General features: G+C 37.5%; 1 protein-coding gene across 2 annotated transcripts in view; it reads right to left on the reverse strand.

The window, feature by feature from the left end:
• Positions 1–1066: 1066 nt before the first annotated feature.
• Positions 1067–22117, reverse strand: part of LOC142102378 (sodium- and chloride-dependent neutral and basic amino acid transporter B(0+)-like) — a 34879-nt gene continuing 13828 nt past the window's right edge. For both annotated transcript variants that reach the window (XM_075187224.1, XM_075187225.1), the window contains exons 4-14: positions 20898–21059; positions 19215–19335; positions 17359–17491; positions 13894–14034; positions 11916–12144; positions 9041–9166; positions 7770–7888; positions 6691–6790; positions 5417–5526; positions 4503–4670; positions 1067–3620 (exon numbers count right to left, since the gene is read on the reverse strand). In XM_075187224.1, coding sequence (XP_075043325.1) covers positions 3459–3620; positions 4503–4670; positions 5417–5526; positions 6691–6790; positions 7770–7888; positions 9041–9166; positions 11916–12144; positions 13894–14034; positions 17359–17491; positions 19215–19335; positions 20898–21059 — 1571 coding nt within the window. In that variant the 3' untranslated portion in view covers positions 1067–3458. The remainder of the gene's footprint in view (positions 3621–4502; positions 4671–5416; positions 5527–6690; positions 6791–7769; positions 7889–9040; positions 9167–11915; positions 12145–13893; positions 14035–17358; positions 17492–19214; positions 19336–20897; positions 21060–22117) is intronic.

A 22117-nucleotide genomic window follows, 5' to 3' on the forward strand; every position in this document is an offset into this window, starting at 1 on the left:
GAAAAAAATAAAACCAAGCTGCAGCGCCACCTGCTGGGCGGAGTTATACACTGACCTACTAAATTCTTAGTGTGTGTGGAAAAAAAAAATTCAGAAAGGGCTGAAATTTGGTATACTAAGATGTTTTTAATTTGTTAATTTAATTTGTTAATTGTTAAAAGTGTTTATAAAGATTTAAAAAATATATATATATATTTCTTGAAGGAGAAGTGACAGTTGGGAGTGGTTGGTGGTTGCCGGGGGTGACAGTGGGGAGTGGTTGGTGGTTGAGGCCTGGGCTATGGGCCAAATGCATGATAAGAACCTTTTTAACACCTTAAGTAGCTTGATTTGACTAGAATGCATGGCGAACAGCAATGCTGCAGTAAGTGCACATATGTGGTTTCAATTCCTCCAAGGGGTCCCCATTTGTAATATATATTGGTCATAACAACCTGATTTAGTTTGTTAAACATATTACAAAATCACTGAGGACAAACTATATATTTCGTTAACAGAACAACACAAGAGGGTAAATTTATCAAGCTGCGAGATTCCAGCGGGTTTGAAAAGTGGAGATGTTGCCTGTGGCAACCAATCACATTCTATTCCATTGTGTAGAATGTACTAAAGAAATGATAACTAGAATCTGATTGGTTTCTATAGGCAACATCTCCACTCCACTTTTCAAACCCGCTGGAAACTTACAGCTTGATACATTCACCCCAAGATGTGAATGGAATTCAAGGGTACAAATGGAAGGCTGAATTCACCCTAAAAAATATTTACACTCAGGGCCTTATTTAGAGTTAAAAAAATTAATTGGAGTAAATGCAGCTGCAAGGTGTAAATTTGCCCCTAGGGGGGAAAACATATTGTGCTGCGGGGGGTTGGGGGGTGTTAAAATGTAATATAGAGTTGGGACAAGGGTCCTAGCTAACTCTAAATCAGTGTAAATATCAAGCTGTCCAGTATTTGTATGCTACATGCAAAAGTAGCCAAGGTGTTTCCTTGCATCACAACATGTTTGTCCGTGTTTTGCACCTTTTAGCTGGAGTTAATAAATCTAATTCAGGCACTTAGTGTATACTGAGGAATGTGTTTATTTTAATCATATTTGAACTGTTCTAATTCAAAATATTGCAAACATTTTCTGGAACATTGACAACAATTTACCAAACAAAATACATGAAATGAGAATTTTTATTTTTTACAATGAGGTCCGTCTGTCCGTGCAGGACAAGAACAGTGCTATGAGCCAATGCTGTCTGGGCATCACATATGGATCAGCGCAAGATTATCGGAAAGGGTGATGTTGGCCCCAGGAAGGAGATGTCCTCTGACCTCTGAAAGAGATTTTGCTTGTCTCCCTTTCAGTGCGTGGCCGTGGCACCTGGCAGAAGTGCCCGCTGCTCGTGCCCGGCTCTCGAACATTGCTCTGAATCCTGGGAGCGTGCTCGTATTATAAGCTCAACACACAACCTGATACACAGTGAACAATAGTGTAAGCATAACTTGTATTGAAAAAGTTGAACACAAGTGTATACGTATACGCTGTATTCAGAGCTGAAGACGCATCCAGGAATGAGTGAGTAATAGATGCGCCCACTGGACAGCAGACACACCTATAAACAGTTACTTCTATCTTGTGAACATGTACAGAAAACCTTTGTTACATATTTTAAGAAAACAATTGCTAAGAAGCATTATTTAAACTTAAATAACATAGCTAATACTGTAGGAACAACTTCCTTCTATACGTACAAAAAAAAATAAAAAAAAATATATATATATATATATATATATATATATCTTTGCTACAACACGTTCAGCAAATCCTAATCTATGGGTGAGCGATTTATAAAGTCTCAATGAGCATCTGTGAATCATTCACAAACCTCTAATTACAAATGGTTAACTAGATCGAGTGTTCATCATCATCATCATCATCTGCTGCTTACATTTGACCGCCCACAAATAAAGTCGATTTTGGAGCCATATTTGCGACTATGTCCCAGTCTGAATCTGAACACAAATTCTGGAACACACCCTTACTGTATATTGCCTATGTTACATCACTCACCCCTGCTTCCCCCGCAACACCTCTAATAATGAGTCGTAGGTGCGAAAAGTTGCAGTTCCAAATAGCCACATTTGCGTACTTCACTTTCTGGGAATGTGCAGTGTGAAAAGTCGCAAAGATACACAACTCAAACAGACGTACACTGGCCCACAGTGTCTGACTGGATTATTTTCTTATGCCTAAACCTCAATCTGTCAGACAGCATCAGGATTGCTCACTGTAAGCATCACAATATATTTACCCAAGCTAAATGTAAAACATAAAACAAGATCTATTCTGGTTTTCATTTTTCTGTAGTACTAGTAAAAATGTCAGTGGGAATGGCAACATTAGAAACAAGAGTTACTAGTGTCAAAACCATTTACGTGTTTTTTACGTTCAGCAATAATGCTCATAAAATACATGTAAAAACCTGGCAGTGGACAAAGGAAAACTTTGTGGTACCTTTAAGGACACTAATATCACATCCAGCAAACATGATATTATGGGGATTGTCTATTAAGAAAATATTGCATGTTACCTGTGTGGCTGCACCAGCTCAGCAACACAGTGTCCTATTTTTAATTGTTGGCAACTATAAATAAGTGGGATTCATACCTGTATACTACACACTATGGGGTAGATTTATCAAACCTTATAAAAAGGAAAAGTTGGAGGTGTTGCCCTTAGCAACTAATCAGATTCTACCTATCATTCTCTAGACCAGTGTTGGCTAACCTGTGACACTCCAGGTGTTGTGAAACTACAAGTCCCAGCATGCTTTGCCAATATATAGCAGCTTATTGCTGGAAGGGTATGCTGGGATTTGTAGTTTCACAACACCTGGAGTGTCACAGGTTAGCCAACACTGTTCTAGACTGTACTAGAAAAAAGATAGCTAGTCTCTAATAGGTTGCTATGGGCAACACCAACATTTTTCATTTTTAGAACACTTGATAAATCTACCCCTATGTGTGTCTAATCTTCCTTTAAATGAGGACCTAACTTTTACCTAAGACCATCAATTCCTCCCCTTCAAAGGAAGACTTGCCACGTTACTAATTCCTGCACATTCTGCCGTCAAGTATCCTATGTTGAAATATCTATGCTACAATATTTTTTTAGCAATATTAGATTTCTTACAATACAGCAACACATGTTTTGCTATAGGATGCCATCTTACTTATATAAATGTATTTATTATTTTTTTTAAAAAAAACAACACAGATGTTGTGCATATAATTTTTTAGGCACAGTTTCATAAGACAAAGTGACTTGTGCAAGGTTAAAAGTAGCTCACGCTAGGGTTTGTACAAAGATCTCTAGTAATTTTCTTAGTGTAATCGACCTTAGCCATTGAGTCTTTCAAGGGTAAAACAATGAATGTCACTGAACGTACAGGTAAAATAGATTATTTTCATTCGCCTGAAAACGAAGCGTTATCAAACCCTTTAATGTCCGGAATTTCCACCCCTTTGGTGTCCTCCTTGTTGTCTTTCATGTGTTGGTACCTCTCACCACGGTTTTTTGGCAGGGCAGGTCCCCAGTTTTCAGTAGGTCTACAGCAACTTACAATGCGCTGTTAAAAGGCAAAACATGAACATTTCAATATTTTTTCTTTTTACTTTTATTAGTTATAATCCAGTCTTGGTGTGATATTTTATAAACAACTATCAAAGAAGACAAATAAGAAAGTCTATGTACTATAAGTATGTGTAACATTGTAAATTTATATAAACAAAATGTTGTTCTTTCTTTCATGTGGATACTAGGGTGCATTATATTCACGTCTATTTATTTTATAACCCTTTTCTTGGAATAAAGTGGCTATGGCATTTTAGTTTGGCAACATATCATGTGAGCTTTGATACTTGGGTTCCAGTTCGTTCAGAGACCAATGTTTTGGGACCCTAATACTTAATCCCAGTACATAACCCATCACCCCATTCAACAACTGTAGTCCAAAACCATAGTCCCTGATTCCTAATCCAAATTCTTAACCTTAGTCCCCAATCAATAGCTCTAACCATGGTTACAAATTTCTACTTCCATAAATTGGCTCCAAATTATTAGAATCAAAAGAATCCAGTCAACAAGCTTAAGGGGTATATTTACTAAACTGCGGGTTTGAAAAAGTGGAGATGTTGCCTATAGCAACCAATCAGATTCTAGCTGTCATTTTGCATAATGTACTAAATAAATGACAGCGAGAATCTGATTGGTTGCTATAGGCAACATCTCCACTTTTTCAAACCTGCAGTTTAGTAAATCTAGCCTGAAATGTTGATATGATGCTGTCCAAATATAAAATAAGAGTGATGATGTCACTGCAGATTTTATTACATTACTATGACCACAGTTTACATAAAATAACAGCATACACATTACTATTACTATATCTCTGCAAATTACAGCCAAATTGAAAAAAGAATGTTACTGACTAATTGCAAATTATAGATACCTGAAAAATGTTTCCTGAAGCTTGAATGATCTTTACAACAGCAATGACGGGAATCCAGATCAGGCAGAAAACAACTATAAAAAATCCCAGTATTATTGCCCACCTAGGGTACACTACACCCCCATAGGTGGAGGGCTCATATGTGACCAAAGACCAAACTAAAATGACCTGCAAACAAGCAAGAACTAAATTAAAATACAAACGTACACACACAAAATACAATAAAATTAGAACATGATTATTAGATCTTGAGTTATATATCCTAAGTAATAACGAGAATGTGGGATTATTATATTTCTATAAATCACAGCTTTTTATTCATTGAACATTTTTTCCCCTTTGGTCCTTGATGCATTCTGCTGCCTCTCTTGTCTGATTACTGACAACTCTCACTAAGAAATGTATTTATCTTTCCTCCATGTTAATAACAAATAGAACAAAATCCTCTTCATCATCAATTTATTTATATAGCGCCACTAGTTCCGCAGCGCTGTACAGAGAACTCATTCACATCGGTCCCTGCCCCATTGGAGCCTACAATCTAAATCTCATAACTTACCCACTCAGACCAAGAAAGATTAATGGCAATTTAATAGCAGCCAATTAACCTACCAGTATGTTTTTGGAGCATGGGAGGAAACCGGAGCACCCGGAAGAAACCCACACAGACATGGGAGAGCATACAAACTCCACACAGATAAGGCCATGGTCGGGAATCAAACTCATGACCCCAGTGCTGTGAGGCAGAAGTGCTAACCACTAAACCACCGTGCTGTCCTCTTCCATATAGCCTATGGCAATCTATTTAGTCCGGATATGCAACACATTCAGTATTCAATTACTTTAAAATGGACATTAAAATCTATATAGGACTATTGATTGACTATAAAACAAAGAACATCAGTAGCACTTACTGCTAATAATACCGGTGATATAAAATACCAGCAGGCTCTCCACCACAGCCAGAATATCCAGTGTTTCTTTCCAATCATCATCTCTATGTCCATGATTACTCTATTGCCACCTGTTGGGATGAGGCAGCAATTATATTATTCATTAATAAATATTCAATTATATTATTTATTCAACCCCACAGTAAATACCATATTTTCCTAGCAGGAAACACTAAACTCCTAAAATATATTTAAGCAGTAATATTTTTTTTAATAGATAATACAAACTAACAATATACTGCATGGATGTGGAAATGTGGTCAGCAGCTGTGGCGTGTACTGTATGTATTAACAGTATGAAGTATTAGGTCACAGGGCATACATCTTCTCTACCAGTATGATAATACAAATCTGGATAATGTAGACATTGCATAGATATTAACTTTATTAATCATAAATAATAATAGAGTTAGACAATAATGATTGCTACTCACAGCATTAGTATACATATATATATATATATATATATGTATATATATATATACACAAGTTAACCCGTGCATGATACTCATGCATTCTAGTCAAATCAAGCTACTTAAGGTGTTAAAAAGGTTCTTGTCATGCATTTGGGCCATAGCCCAGGCCTCAACCACCAACCACTCCCACTGTCACCCCCGGCAACCACCAACCACTCCCCACTGTCTCTTCTCCTTTCAAGAAATATATATATATTTTTTTTAAATCTTTATAAACACTTTTAACAATTAACAAATTAAATTAACAAATTAAAAACATCTTAGTATACCAAATTTCAGCCCTTTCTGAATTTTTTTTCCCACACACACTAAGGGGCATATTCAATTCCGATCCGATCCGCGGTAACGCGCGTTACCGCGGAAAATGCGCAGTACTGCCGGTAATACGGTACCGCAATAACGCGGATTTTCGTATGCAGCCCGCAGGGCTGCGAACGAAAATCCACGTTATTGCGGTACCGCGGATTAGGTTCGCGGCCGTTCCGGTGCGATCCTGCGGATCAGTGTATAACTCCGCCCAGCAGGTGGCGCTGCAGCTTGGTTTTATTTTTTCCACACACACACAGACAAATTAACACTCGCCACTAGACATTTATATTATAGATATATATATATATATACTCCCAGCATTAACATACATACATATATATATATATATATATATATATATATGTATATATATATATATATATGTATATATATATATATATATATATATATATATATATATACAAAAATAACCTCGCAGTAAGTACTTACCGTAGATCCAGATCACTGCTATTAACTCCAACACAGCAGCAAATAACAGAGCCCACCCTCCACAGAAAGAGTCAATGAGATTTACCCAGTATATTCCTGCCTGCAGATGGAGACAGAGAGTTAAGTGTTTGTCTGCTATATTTTCACAAGGAACACAGCATCAGTCTTCTTTAATAACCTAAAGTAAATGTTTTTGCAACACAGAGTAAACAATGAAATATTTGTTTTCTTCACTTTCTTTATTTTAACTCGCACTAGAAAGCAGACAAAGTTACCTATCTGGTTGCCATAGGCCAAAGGTATAGACCCTATGGGTTGGAACCAAAGTGGGGTCCCAGAATCTGTTTTGGTTGTCCCCAAATATTTAGATATACATTCTTCCAGGAAATCCAGTGGGCTCCCAGAACAATGTAACATTGAAAACAAAGGGTTAAAACTAATAAAAGTTGAGCTGGTATCGGCTAGAGTACAGGTAAACTCCGCTAGTTAATAAGGGCTTCGAACAATAAGCATAACGGTGCATATCTTTGAAAAACGATACATGAATATCTGCATACTGTGTTTAGGAGATGCCTGAGGGTTGTGGGGGGTCCTTGGGGTGGAAAGTTCCCATACGGCAATAGTTCTCAAGGAAGAAGTCCTGTGGGTAAATTCATGTATAAAAAGGGCTGTGCAACTTAATCAAAGCAACTTTCTATTTTATAATGGAAACATTGAATGGAAGTTGGGTAGGATGTCCCAAAATTATTTTTTAAAAAGAGGTAAATGAAACAGGCTAGTTAGGTTCAGGTCTGCTTTTCTTGATAGTACCCTAATGCAGAACAAGAAGGATCCACATCTCTGCTTCTTGAAAACAAAATAATGCTTCAGTAGTATGATTCTAAATTGAGTTGTTTTAAAGGGTTTTACTGAACCATTTACACCTTTTACTAGTGAACTTTTTTTTATAAGCTATTAGTATCTGTTGGGCACCTTTATTACCAAATGTTAACACTGCTGCAAACTGTTAATATTAGCAATTATCAATACTTACAGTGACAATTTAAAAAAAAAAAATATATATATATATATATTTGTACCTGAGTAACACATGGGAGCCCAAAGAAAAATAACACAGAACATATGGCGGCTGTAAGGGGAATCCTCATTTTTTTCATTAATTTTGGAAATACATCTTGTATCGTTGTAGTGAGAGTTTCTGTCAAATGAAAAAAAAAAAATACATGTGTATCGCATTGCATGAAAAGTGGGATGTCCTTTACTTATAGCTTAATGTAAAGCATTTAAGATGATTAGTTCTTATCAAAAGGATTGGGATTTCTGTGAGCGAGATTTTCTTGAAAGTGCTCATTGCATCTACTTAGTCAGCTGCAGTTTCGATATATTATCAGACATTATTTGTAAAGCACCAAAAATGTTTACAACACTTTCCCTTCACCACTTCACTGTACTATAGAAATTAATCTGCTCAATTCATGCTATTTATAAATTATTTATTGCTACTTTTAGATTTTTTTTTTTCCTTTTCATTGAACCTTTGAGGATAAAAAGGCTCATTTTAGTCTCACCTAATGCCACTACCTAGTATTATCTACTGTTAAGATGTTAGCTATTGTTAGAGCACAATCACATTTGATCTAATAGTGTTTGGGTGCTGGAAGACATAATTTGAGTCTTATGCGATACACTGTATCACCCATTAGCTGGGCACATCCCTGAACCATTGGGGCCAGTTGATCTGTTTACCAGGAATAGTATCCTGGCACTGTGACTGCCAGAATGGTTCCAACGGTGGGGTGCATATACAAAAACTGCAGTAATGTTCCAAATTAGAAATATTCTTATTAGAAACATAAATTTCAACTACTATCTCTATTAAAACAGATACCACAACAACAAGTAGAATAATGACAATACCTACTGTAGCTACGACAATTACAGCAACTAGGAATACAACAAAAACAAGGGCAACTACAGCTACAGTACTACAGCACATACAACCTGCATTTAGTCTGCTTACCCACAAGAGTCAGGAAAATGCCCATGGCACAGTATGTCAAACCTCACATGTGACATGCAGTTGTGACCCAGCGCTGGCACTTGTGGTCAGGGTGGGGGGTAAATACATTGAACCCAATGCATTCATTTGAAGTCAAAGCATGTAAATAGAGCAGGCAACATCACACAAATGCCACTGTGCCACAACAGCGCCTTAACACAAGTGCAAGTGGGTACGGAGTCATTGAAATCAATAGGTTTCATTCTCATATCATGATTTTTGAAGTTAGTGGGTAAAGGGCCTTACACTGATAAAATACATTGATACAGAAGCAAGTTGAGTGCAGCTTACCTATTAATGCAAATTGGGAGTCAAGTCCTAAAGTCAGCAGCATGCAGAAGAATAGAATAGACCAGAGGGGCGATACTGGCAGTTTTGCCAAGGCATCAGGATAGGCGATAAATGCCAGTCCAAATCCTACAAGACAAGTTTTTATTGTTATCAGACGCCATGATTTATTATACAACGACAATATTATTGTTATTATTAGTTATTTTATAACACCACCATGCTATGCAGCATTATACAGTAAGTTATGCTATCATTTTGGGACATTCAATGTTCCTCTATTAAGGTATTACAAAACAAGTGTAACAAGCTTCTATAATTATCCCAGTCAATAAAAGATTGTCCTTACTTGTGTTGAAAAACTCATCACTTTTAAACCCAACCCTAATTACCAAGTAAAGAATAAAAACACATGACAGCTACAATTATTAAGAACAGATTGTATGTTTTGATTCCACAATGGTTCACAAAAAGAAAACAGAAAAAAAAAACACTGACACAAATGTATTAAAATAAAAATATTATACAAATGCTTGAAGAAAAACAACATATAAAATAACAATACAATCACTATGTCATACACAATTACTGTTAAATCAAAAAAGTAGCCTCAAAACCCCAAAAATATATAAATATAAGAATTCCACCTATAAAGGCACACACAAAAAACCCTATGATTAGATATCACAAGGCAACATGGTCCCATGAATAATTATATTATCAAATGCCAATGGTATGCTCCAAAAATGGAATGAGCTGACCTCTTATGTGGAAGAGGACTTTGTCGTACAGGGGAGGGGCGGTAGCAGCTGAATGGTATTGATAAAACTTATTACCATGCGGGGACATCATAGCACTGTTCTACCTCATCCTCAGGGCACTCTTCCTAGTGGATGGCCATGCAAAGTATCAGAGAATAGGAGTTTATCTACTATATAAATGCTTAGTGGCGTGTGTGGGAAAAAAAACAAAACAAGCTGCAGCGCCACCTGCTGGGCAGAGTTATACACTGACCTATATATTTCTTGAAGGAGAAGTGACAGTTGGGGGTGGTTGCCGGGGGTGACAGTGGGGAGTTTTTAACACCTTAAGTAGCTTGATGAAGGATGTGACGATGAAGATGAAGGATGAGGTGATGGAGAAAAATGATGAGGTGGTGACATGTGGACAAAACCACGTTAAAAAAGGGCACTTGCATCGGGAAGTAACGCTCTTCCCCTGAGGAGGCCTGGGCTAGGCCCAAATGCATGACAAGAACCTTTTTAACACCTTAAGTAGCTTGATTTGACTAGAATGCATGAGTATCATGCACGGGTTAACTTGTCCATCATATTTGCCTTAGAATATAGACTTCTGTTTATCATTCTTATACAATAGCAATCCAGTTTGTTTTTTAAATATAATAATATCAATGTATACTACCATTTACTATCAATATCTATAACACATTAACATGTGTCATCAACCAACAGACATGTGCATTAGTCCAGGGAAACCGTATATAAAATAAAAACTGCAATAACAATATATGATGATGTACACTATCTTTACTATATAATACCAGAACCTCAAAGTACTAATGTAATGGTGAAAAATGCACTAATGCAATAGGATTATGTCACATTCACCCCCCCCCCCCACCACTTGGTTATTTGTCAATGTCGGCAATCACTATCTCTTAGTTCATGGGCTTCATGTCTGGCTATCATATAATGCAAAGTTACAGCTTTATTAACATCCGGGCTCTCATTATTTGCAAACTATTCAAGTGACAATTTAATGCTTCTTTGAATCTCCTCTTAAATGGTCCAATGCTTTTGCCCACATAAAGTGGTCAACAAGGACATTTCAATAAACATATACAGAAATCAGTATAACATATACTTTGTGGCTACATGACTTTTTTCCACTATACGGGTGGCAAAGTACATTTCCACAAATCATAGATTTACACACATCAGAAGAGTGAGACTAGAAATACAAGCAAACAATTTGACTTGAATATTTGAACCAGTCAAGAAAATATCTAGATCTACGGTTAGATTGAACCAACAAATCTTTAAAGTTTTAACCCCATATACACATATGTACATATATAAAAGCAAAAAATGAGTAACTTTGCACCTGGGCAAAACCATGTTGCATTGGAGGGGAGGTAAATTTAAAATGTGATGGCAGATTTATAGTTGGGGTAGGGCATTTTCTAGATCAACTTTAAATTTCAGTGTAAAAATAAAGCTACGAAGTATTTGTGTGCTACATGAAAAAAACAGTATTTATCTTATGTGCAAAATAATAAACTAATCCCCCCCCCCCCCCTTGCATTGTAACATGGTTTGTCCAGGAGAAAACTTACTCCTTTTTTTGTCTTACTTTCCTTAATGAATCAATTTCCCTGGAACAGTGAATGAACAAACTCCCCCTAGATTTCCTGTCTACCTATCTATCAGCTCATGTGCTGCTGTGTTGCCATGCAGATAATTTTTTTGTAAAGCTGCAATACTAAACATTTAATTTTAGGTGGATTATAAAACCCATATTCAATGATTCAGCAGTTCTCCCGATACGTTTAAAGGTCTCAGCAGGAAATTCTTGGACTCTACCATGTGAATATTTGTGTATTCTTACACTGAGCAGTCCACACATAGTATATTAAACTGCTATACAATTGCACAAGGTTGAATAGCAGTTTTATACACTTATATAGCCATGGAACATATTAGTGACTTTAATAACCAAATAGGTTACAGAAAGTGATGTACTGCCCCATACTCTTTATTGTCACTATGTTTGGAATAATTTAGTTGAGATTGTATTAGTGGTCCCTGTATTTCACCATTCTGAAAATCACAGTAAGATCATTAAACATATGTGTTACCTTCATCCACCACATCGGAAACCTTTTTCCCTGACACAAAGGCCATGTGTCCAAGGATGGAGAAGATGGCGAATCCTGCAATGATGCTGGTCATGAAATTTACAATGGAAACTACTATAGAGTCGAAGTAACAATTGTTATTGAATTTATTGTAAGATGAAAGAGCAATCAGTCCTCCCCAAGCCGTGTTTAGGGAATAAAATATTTGTGTAGCAGCATCTCTCCAGACCTAAAAATAGAGTGTTAACAGTCAAAAGAACAGTATCATTATCATCATCATTTATTTATGTAACACCACTAATTTTGCAGTGCTGTAAAGAAAACTCACATCAGTCCCTGCCCCATAGGAGCTTACAGTCTAAATTTCCTAACACACACACACACACACACACACACACACACACACACACAGACAGATATACATAGAGAGAGACTAGGGTCAGTTTGATAGCAGCCAATTAACCTACTAATATGTTTTTGGAGTGTGGGAGGAAGCCGGAGCACCCGGAATAAACCCACACAAAAACACTTGGAGAACATACAAACTCCACACAGATAAGGCCATGGTCGGGAATTGAACTCCTGGCTCCAGAGCTGTGAGGCAAAAGTGCTAACCACTTAGCCACTGTGCTGCCCAATACTGCATTTAACATAACTATACTAATAAAATAAAATGTGACTGACCATCAAACTGAATGACTGCTTGATTTATCAGCTCAATTGTCAACCCCACCATAAAGATAATGTTTTAGGAACCACTAACCCTAAAATACAAGATGACTTATTGACATAAGCTACCAAGTACTTTTTCAAGGAGCTTTGAAAGAAATTTGGGATATTTAGGAGGTAATCCAATTGAAAGACACTACAGCTATGCAGTTTTTCGCCACCTGTTAAATAGCTGGCAATAACAAATAATAGCTTTTACACAGCTACATAGCGAGCCTGAATAGAATGTCAAAGGTCTCAGTATCTGTCAAAGTAGGTTAGTATGTATACATGTGTATATATATATATATATATATATATATATATATATATATATATATATATATATATATAAATAAATGTTTTTAGAAGCTGTTTTATACAACTTGTATTTTATGTTTAGTGGTCATTTCTTAGGAAGGCATTTTTGTCCCACCCAAAGTAGTAGACAAACATATTGGACTGTGTGTAATATGAAGTTCTACCCAAACAGGACAGTTGCTGCTTGCTGTCATTTGTTTTTTGTGTTTAACAAAAGAAAATATATTTAAGTTACAGATACTATTACAAGACACAAGTCATAACACAATAGTAGAGATGCATGTTTTAACCTATCAGAAATAGATCCTACCAGGGGCGAATGCAGGATTTAGAAGAGGGGGTTTCCGCTTCCCCCACCCCCAAAGAAAAATAAATAGAGCATGCGCAGCAGCTCCATTTCGGCGAGTCTGAATTCTACAGCAGCCGCGGCGCTGTCAAGAAGCATCCGCGGCAGTGCTGTATTATACTACAATACAGCACTGCCGCGGACGCTTCTTTGACAGCGCAGCGGCTGCTGTACAGTACCGTTGGTTCGCGGAGGGGAGGGGTTTCTGGTGAACCAGAAACCCCCCCTGTGTGCGCCACTGCCTACATGATACCATTAATAAAATGGAAATTGCAAAAAGAAACTACAGCTAGGTTCAACTGAAGGACAATCGTTTACAGTTGGGGTAAGTGAATCTGCATTGGGGTGCAGGATGGCAAGGCACCAGCTTGAGCAAAGGGCTCAACTGGGTTCTAATCTAGGCAAGCAGAAAACATTAATGGAGACAGTGTCTTATTTGCATGTGTATTTCACGTATGTTTTGCAGAGAGCATTTTAGTTGTGAATGAAAAAAAATAATGTGTAACAACTGGTTTTGAGGCTTTGTTTGACACTTTCAGATCTAAAACTCAAATTCAATAATCAAAAAAATATGTTTGTGTCATATTGCAATGAAATACTCACATCTCCATTACTGAGCTTGGTAATATCTGATTGTTGTCCAATATAATATTCAATGCCGTCTCTTGCCCCCTCCAATGTAACTCCTCTGATTAGAAGGATAATTAGAACAGCATACGGAAACAGTGCTGTGAAATATACCACCTAGAAAAGGAAATAAAAACCTGTCTCACTGTGCATTCATTACAGTATATTTAAGAACCTACTTACCTACGACTCTTAACCTACAAATGGCTTAAATTTAACTATGGTTTTGTTGTGCAAAAACCAATTGTGCAATTGTGATGCTCAGATAAGGCCATTTGAGATCAATGGGTAAATGTATCAAGCTGAGAGTTTTCCGGCGGGTTTGAAAAGTGGAGATGTTGCCTATAGCAACCAATCAGATTCTAGCTATCATTTTGCAGAATGTACTAAATAAACGATAGCTAGAATCTGATTGGCTTTTCAAACCCGCCGGAAAACTCTCAGCTTGATACATCTACCCCCTAATTGTCAAATGCCATCTTATGCACATTCCCAGTAGGAGATGAGCTAAAGTAATTGAAACTATGTAAATTTCAAGGGAATTTATCAAATTGTTGCACTTAAGTATTTTGTCAATATGAATATCCAATATTGGAGCAACTTAGAAGGCCTGAGTTATTAAGGAAAGTAAGGCAAAAAAAGGAGTATATTTTCTCCTGAACAAACCATGTTACAATGCAAGGGGTGCAAATTAGTTTATAATTTTGCATATAAGTTAAATACTGGCTTTTTTTTCATGTAGCACACAAATATTTGATAGCTCTATTTCACGATTACCACCATTCTGACACTGCGGAGTCCTCCACTTAAAATCCAAATCTGTGAAAAAACGATTTAAATATAAGCAGACTTACATCCATACCGACGCTGTAGATCTCCGATCGCAGCCGGATGCTGACCGCAAGTTATTCCGACTAGTCAGGTGTCCATCAGTAGACTTTCACGTCATTTTGACCTCTATCACTTTTAATTTAAAGCGGCAATGTCAGTACCCTGCAGGTTAAGTGTTTAAACACTTAACCCGACATTGCCGCTTTAAATTAAAAGTGATAGAGGTCCCAATGATGTGAAAGTCTACTGACGGACACCTGACTAGTCGGAATAACTTGCGGTCAGCATCCTGCTGCCATCGGAGATCTACAGTGTCGGTGTGGAGGTAAGTCTGTTTATATTTAAATAGTTTTTTCACAAATTCGGATTTTAAGTGGAGGACTCCTCGTTGTAGGAATTTTCTGCACCGATAAAAAGCGTACCTAACCCTTATTTGTACACTGAAATTTAAAGTTGATCTAGAACATGCCGTACTCCAACTATAAATCTGTCCACAAATTTTAAATTTACCTCTCACTCCAATGTAACATGGTTTTGCCAAGGTGCAAAGTTAATCCTTTTTTTTTGCTTTACTTTCCTTATTGAATCAGGGCCAATAAGTACTTTCTTTTTATTAATTGAAAAAGGTCCAAGGAGAGGGGCATGACATTACGATTTCCATCATCACATAGTGGGGTCATAATGATGTAATTCGCAGTGAGTCGCATCATCCCAGCCCTTCCCACTTTGCAAGAAGATCGGAGGGGGTCTGGGACGGTGGCCTATAGGCCTTTACTTCCAGGAGACAAATAGGTCTCCCCAATATTTTTGAATCTCCAGAATGTTCCAGGAGCATAAGAAAGTATGAAATCATCACACTAGTGAAAAAAATTCCCTAAGGAAGACAAATGTTTTTTGATGATAATTTCTAGGTGGTCGGCAATGCAAACCGATGGGGAGAATATTCATTATTTTTGGAGCCTTCTTTTTCAGGGGTCCTTGAAGAAAGTAAAATGATCATTGGGCCTGATACTGTAATGTATTTTATACTTTATTAAATGTTAAATATGTTTTTCGATGCCTGTGCTCGTCAGTTCATACTTATTAAAATATAACTAGAAGTTAGCAAAGACTTACGTGACCATATAAAAGCACAAATTCTTTTATACAGATCACAGAACTGGTTATTAAGGTTCTTATGTTTCACATAATTTCTTAGAAAACTTGTGTAGAAATGGAAGCATTTTAGTATTTAGTTTAGTTTTTTGCTTATTTATAGTTTAGGTTTTTTGGTTTCTAAATGAGACAAGGGATCTTGTGACAATTTGTGGTTCCCATGGGATGTGGTAGCCAGGTGCAGAGGTGGTGCTTGGTGCACTATAAGCTGTGTCATTTTTGACCATGGTAGATTTAATGAGAAAACAGATACGCTGTAAGTATTGCTTAAAAACAATAAGGCTTATTTGTGAACTGCAAAAAATGTGGAGCCATATTGCAACTGCACCCATTTTTCTGTCAAGCCAGATACATGCCCAATTGTAACTAAACATATTGTTTTTTTTGCATGTGGGTCATGTGACTAATCCGCACTTTAGGAAAGAAAACCCAATACGCTCAACTCTTCCCATCAGACACTGCAACATTTTGCAGCTCCTCAGATGCCCTCATTTTGACTCGCAAATTTATGGCTTACGATAAAAACTAAAGTCTCAAAATTATTCTTTATCTTTGCCACTCTCTGGCATGGATGAGGAATGTCCTAAAATGGATATTATAATGACAGATATTATTATCTTTATTGTTGAATGTTGTCAGAAATTGACAAAGAATATATTGCACAGAAGTTTATATAAGTATTCACACCACTCATACTTGCTACGAGCAGCGGCTTCCAGACGCTCGCTTTTACCTGCGTCCCGGCTGTCATGACAACAGCTGGGATGTCACTTCCGTGATCTTCATCTCGGCCGTTGCCCTGTTCTGTTCAGTGCCACATCCTGGCAACGCTGGCAGCTGGGCGCACGCGCAGTAGTAATCATAGCCTGTGGGCTAATTAGTGAGCATTATACACCTGCTGGGGGCCTCATTGGACTCCACCTCTTCCCCCTTCCCTGATTGGTCAACTTGAGTATTTAAGACAGGGTGGGTTTAGAATCTCTGCCGGTTATAGCATTTATTCCCTGTGGATATCTGGCCTGCTGTGTGCTATGTTGCTGACTCCTTGGCTTTGTTTCGTACCCACTTAAACTCTGATTGCCCTGACCTCTGCTTGTTATTTGGATTTCCCTGCTCGCTGCCAGCCCTGACCCTTTTGCTTGTTTCTGAACTATTCTACCTGCCACGGACCCCTGACTTCAGCCACGGTAATGTATATGAGCTTTCACTACGATGAGCTTAAGACCTGGGGGCATCCAAGTACCTGTGAGCGTGTTCAGCTCTATGGGAAAGGCGACTGCTAAAGGCGAAGATCTCTGTCTCCTGTTCTGAAAGCTCATGTCAATAGCTGCGAGGTGTAACAATACTATAGTATAACAGAAGGTGAAGCATGTTGGAAGGTGTATTTAAACAAGGTGCGTGGTGCAGTATGGCTGTTCCAGTATTTGAAACCTAAATCACACATTGCACATTTACCTTTCCAGATGACTGTATTCCTTTCACCAGTGCAGCCACAGTTATAATCCATGCTAGGAGCAGGCAGAGGGCTAACGGCCAAACAATCTGGCCTGTCTCGTCCATACCACTTGACCGCCTCAGAGCGACTTTACTGGAATGATGAAAACATTTGATATGAAATGTAACGTGCATTCTATACAGCTTCTTGCAAATTGTATCACACTGATGAGTGTTATAATGTTTTGCATGTTTCCCTCTTACAACTTTGCCTATTAGTACCAAGAATTGTTTTATTACTGTGTTTGTTCCCACTTTTAAAGCCCTGCGGTGTATGCTAGCAGAAAAAATAATAGTAACAATAAAATTTTCATTCAGCTTAATAGATTCATTTAAGCACTTTCAGGCATATAGTATTGCACATAGCCTAGCTAATACACTACCTAAGCTGGCACCTGAAATGGTGTTTTCATACCTTATTGTAAAGATATTTGTTTTAGAGCAATGGATATTATAAAAGGTCAATATTGTCACTTTAAACTGTATCTGTCAGCTACAGCAATGGAAGCAGCCAATCCGTGATCTTGTTTAGAGCAGCATTGGTGACGTCGCTAGTTCCTTCTGATTTGGTAGACTGCATTTCAATGAATATTGGTGCAGTTCAAACACGGCTGTCTCTATTGTATGTTTGCACCAGGAACACTAGGTCTACCAACTATATAGATACCACTAATCTACCTGTCATGTTGTAATTTATTTACATTTTACTACAGTCACAAAACTGGGGTCTAGGATAGCTTCCTTAGGTTGCTTATTATAGGCCAATTTGTGACCCATATCCCTAGATATTAAAATTTAAGTGGAGAAGATCCATCTCGGGAGATATACCGGAGAGTGGTGTAATGGGTATAGAAATTTTGGCCGGAGTACCATTTTTATTAGATTATCTCTACCTGACACAGACAGGGGCAATTTTTCCCTGTGGTTGGGGACTTTTGGACTGCGGCGGTGGAGGGGATACGAGGCATCAGGATTCCTCTGCTATTTCCTAAGACCTGCATGTTTGGTATCGGTGTGGATTTACTATTGGGTAGGAACGCAACCAGATACATCACCAACCTTCTTGTATTGGCGAAGATTATTATAGCCTGAAAGTGGATGGGTGGTGAAGGGCCCAATTTTGTTGCCTGGGTGGCTTTGGAAAATGAGACTGTGGGACATGAGCGGTTCACATACCAGTCCAGAAACAATATGCCTAAGTACTATAAAGTCTGGTCTCGTTGGGTGAAGTCTAGATATTTTGATCCACCTTGAGTATCCTTTCTTCCTCCCTCCCCCCCCCTCTTTCAACAATGTAAACCTACTTATGGTGTATATGTCTCTACTGGATAACTAGATACTATGGTAGGGGGCCATTGTGGTCGGTGGGGGTGGGAGGGGAAGCTTTACCTGAGTGGGCCGAATGTTACATTGGATATTTATTTGAACTGTATGTTGCATATACGAATAATGATTTATATGTATTTTCGTGCAGGGTTATATACTCAAAAGAACTCAAACTGTTTGCTAAGTTAATTATGTTATGTTGTATCTGTATTGTTTGAAAATTTGAATAAAAATAATTGATTAAAAAAGAAAAAAAAAAGGTAAAGATACTAGCTATCATTTATCTAGTACATTCTAGAAAATGTAGCTAGAATCTGATTGGTTGCTATCGACAACATCTCCACTTTTTCAAACCCACAGTTTAGTAAATATACCCCCTATAATCTGATATGTTGCTATGGGCGACACCTCCACTTTTCCATTTTAGAAGGTTTGATACATCTGCCCCTTGTTGACAAGCAGCAAACATTTCGTATGACCTTCATACTTACTCCCAATATTGTTTGCTTGGTAGTTCTGTGGTGTTGTCAACAGAGCAGGTGAGATTGTGTTCCTGTACCCATGATACATTCATTGTTGCTGTAACATTATCCAAAGTTACATTGCATAAACCTGTAAAAGAAATATCCCACTGGTTTCAATATATTGTTATAATAAATTCATTTGTATTTGAAATTATATTATATAAAGGTATATAAAACAAAACATTAAAATGTGTGTGAATGCTATTACAACTACAACTTTTCACCACGGTGGAAAAAAATAGGTACTCCCAAGATACGATCTAGAGAGTACCAACTGCAGCTCAGCGCTTGGAGACACTGATATCCTGCTCACACAAATGTTCCAAATTAAAAAAACAGAGATAACATTGACTAGATTTCATATTTTGTACCTTACATGACAATACAGTAAAATTATAAGCATAAAATAGACATAAATTATGTTTCATGATATCGTTCCTTGTAAATAAGCTCACATTTGGTAAAAGTCATCTTGGTTCCGTAATCATTTTAACTCTACTGTGAGATAGACGTTATTGTCTAGTTGTGTCAAATCTCTTGTTTCATTCACCATTGCAGATTGAGTATTATATCTTAAAAGTAGTTACCGTTACTGCTTTCATGGAACAGTAAGAGAGAGAACAGTATGAAGATAATGATGCCGTGGCTACTCTATATCAAAGCTGGGGAACCAGTCAGTGCCATCTCTAAGCCATGAGACAAAAAGCAATGTCACTGCTTCCTATTTTTTTGGTAGGCTGCGGGAATAATGCACCGTCCCTAGTGCCCATTAATAGGGTCAATTTGTTACACTTGGGCTACTTGTTTCTGTCCCCTCTCTACGACCACTGAAGCAATAACAGATGTCACAACACAGGTTTCTCATTATAATTCTGAACAAGAGTATCCTGTATTTTGTAAACAGGCAAGGCTGGCAATTTAGCATTTAACAGGAAGACGGAAAACGAACTGGATCCAGACATGTGTGACTAGACATGGAAGAGGCACACAAGACAAGAGGGGACAACAGATAGTAGATGAGGTAGACAAGCATAAAGGACAAGGGTCAGGAGACAAGGAAGACAGCAAGAGTCGTCATGGGTGTCCTATGCTGGGTGTGGGTTAGATACACAAATGAGCCTCGTTCTGCTCCCACAAACACAAAAATTCATTTTGTGGGACTAAATTATGCTCAAGGGATGGACAGGGGCACATTCAGGTGTAGGGGGGTGTAACCCATACAAAAATGAGTTTGTTGTACATGTTCTCAGAAGTGGAATAGACCAGGCATTGACATATATTTTTGTACATTCCAGGCACAATTTATGCACCCTCTGACGTCCTCTCACTCTCATGATTAATTTGAGACATAAATGAGAAAAGTTCTTTAAGTAGTCGTAAGCTGAATTTGGTAATAAGATTTTTACTGTTGGAAGCATGCGCATGTCCAACTGGATCCAAACACCAGCAAGCCCAAAATCCAGAAAAAGGGAGTGCTGTGGGTATTTAAATCCATAAATAAAGTTTAATGAATATAAATTTAATACTGTTGATTAACGTGGCACTCCACCTCTTCTTCCCAACATTCTGATTCATCCCATCCCTATTCCATCCATCCATCAACATCCATCCATGACTCCTGCCATCAATAAGATTAGATGACCTACTTACCACTTAATCCGCTATAACAATTACTATCTGCCCATTCAAAGCAGTCAGACCATGGCAGATAACTTCGAAATGAAGCAAATAAATAAAACAGGCTGTAGGCAATAATAACATTGTAGTAGATGGATACAAGAGTTGATATCAGCACCATAGTAACACCAACACCTGGAATTGAAAAAAAAGAGGCAAAGTTACAAAGATAAATATCATATTGCTTGTCATGCTTAGCTGCCTAGCCTTTTGTGTTAACAGGAACAAAATGAGGGGAATTTTAAATCCATTTTTTACATTAAAACTGTGTTTAAAGCAGCAATCCCACATAGAAGTTTTATTGTCTTTAAATAGCAAATTTAATTACTTAAAAGTAGGCAAATATTCTTAGCTATCTTCCCACAAATCATTATCTCCTTTTCAAAAGCCTAGTTAGTCTGCTACACAGGCACAGGCTCAGAGCGCTCAGCATGCCATTTGATGACAGAGAGGTGAAAAGGAGGATGTCACTGTGTAGACAAAGCTCAGAGGGGCGTTCCAAAGACTCTCTGCTCTCTACACATGTGCCATGTGACTGTGGTTGCCATGGTAGTCCAGAATCAGAAATCATTACTAACAGCATGAAGAATGGTAAATTCCATCACTCTTCTTACAGCTAGCCACAGTGATATATGTTAAAAAAAACACATCTGATTTCTGTCATGGGATTGCTGCTTAAACTTTCTGACTGTGCTTTTAAACCATGTATTTAATAATAATAAATAATATAATATCAAGCAGAGTTGTTTATATTAATTTTCACTAAATACAACACAGTTTTGCATTTCATACAGTTATGTCCAGAGATGACATTTCTGGTGTACCCAATGGAAATGAAACCAACCAAATCTACCTAGGCAATGATATTTGGCAAAAGACACGCGATAGGACCAGAAAGATGAAGCATGTTTTTATTAAAAGTTGTCAGGTGTAACAAAATAAATGAAGGTTGGCAATGTATTAAACACCATGCCATTGTTTGGTAACCTCATTCTTTAATATATGTCGGCATTAATTATTTGTCTTTCATTTATTCTTGTCTCATCATAATGAGTACATCAGGTATATTGCTGGGATATTGTTTGCTCAAAAACGAAAAAGATTTATGCATTCTTGCTTGTGTGTGATACATGAATGGAAGTTAAAAAAAGGGAATCTATGAAGAAAAACTAGTTGTAGTCATAAAAATTCAA

Source organism: Mixophyes fleayi, chromosome 9 (assembly GCF_038048845.1).
Source record: "Mixophyes fleayi isolate aMixFle1 chromosome 9, aMixFle1.hap1, whole genome shotgun sequence".
Classification (NCBI taxonomy): Eukaryota; Metazoa; Chordata; class Amphibia; order Anura; family Limnodynastidae; genus Mixophyes; species Mixophyes fleayi.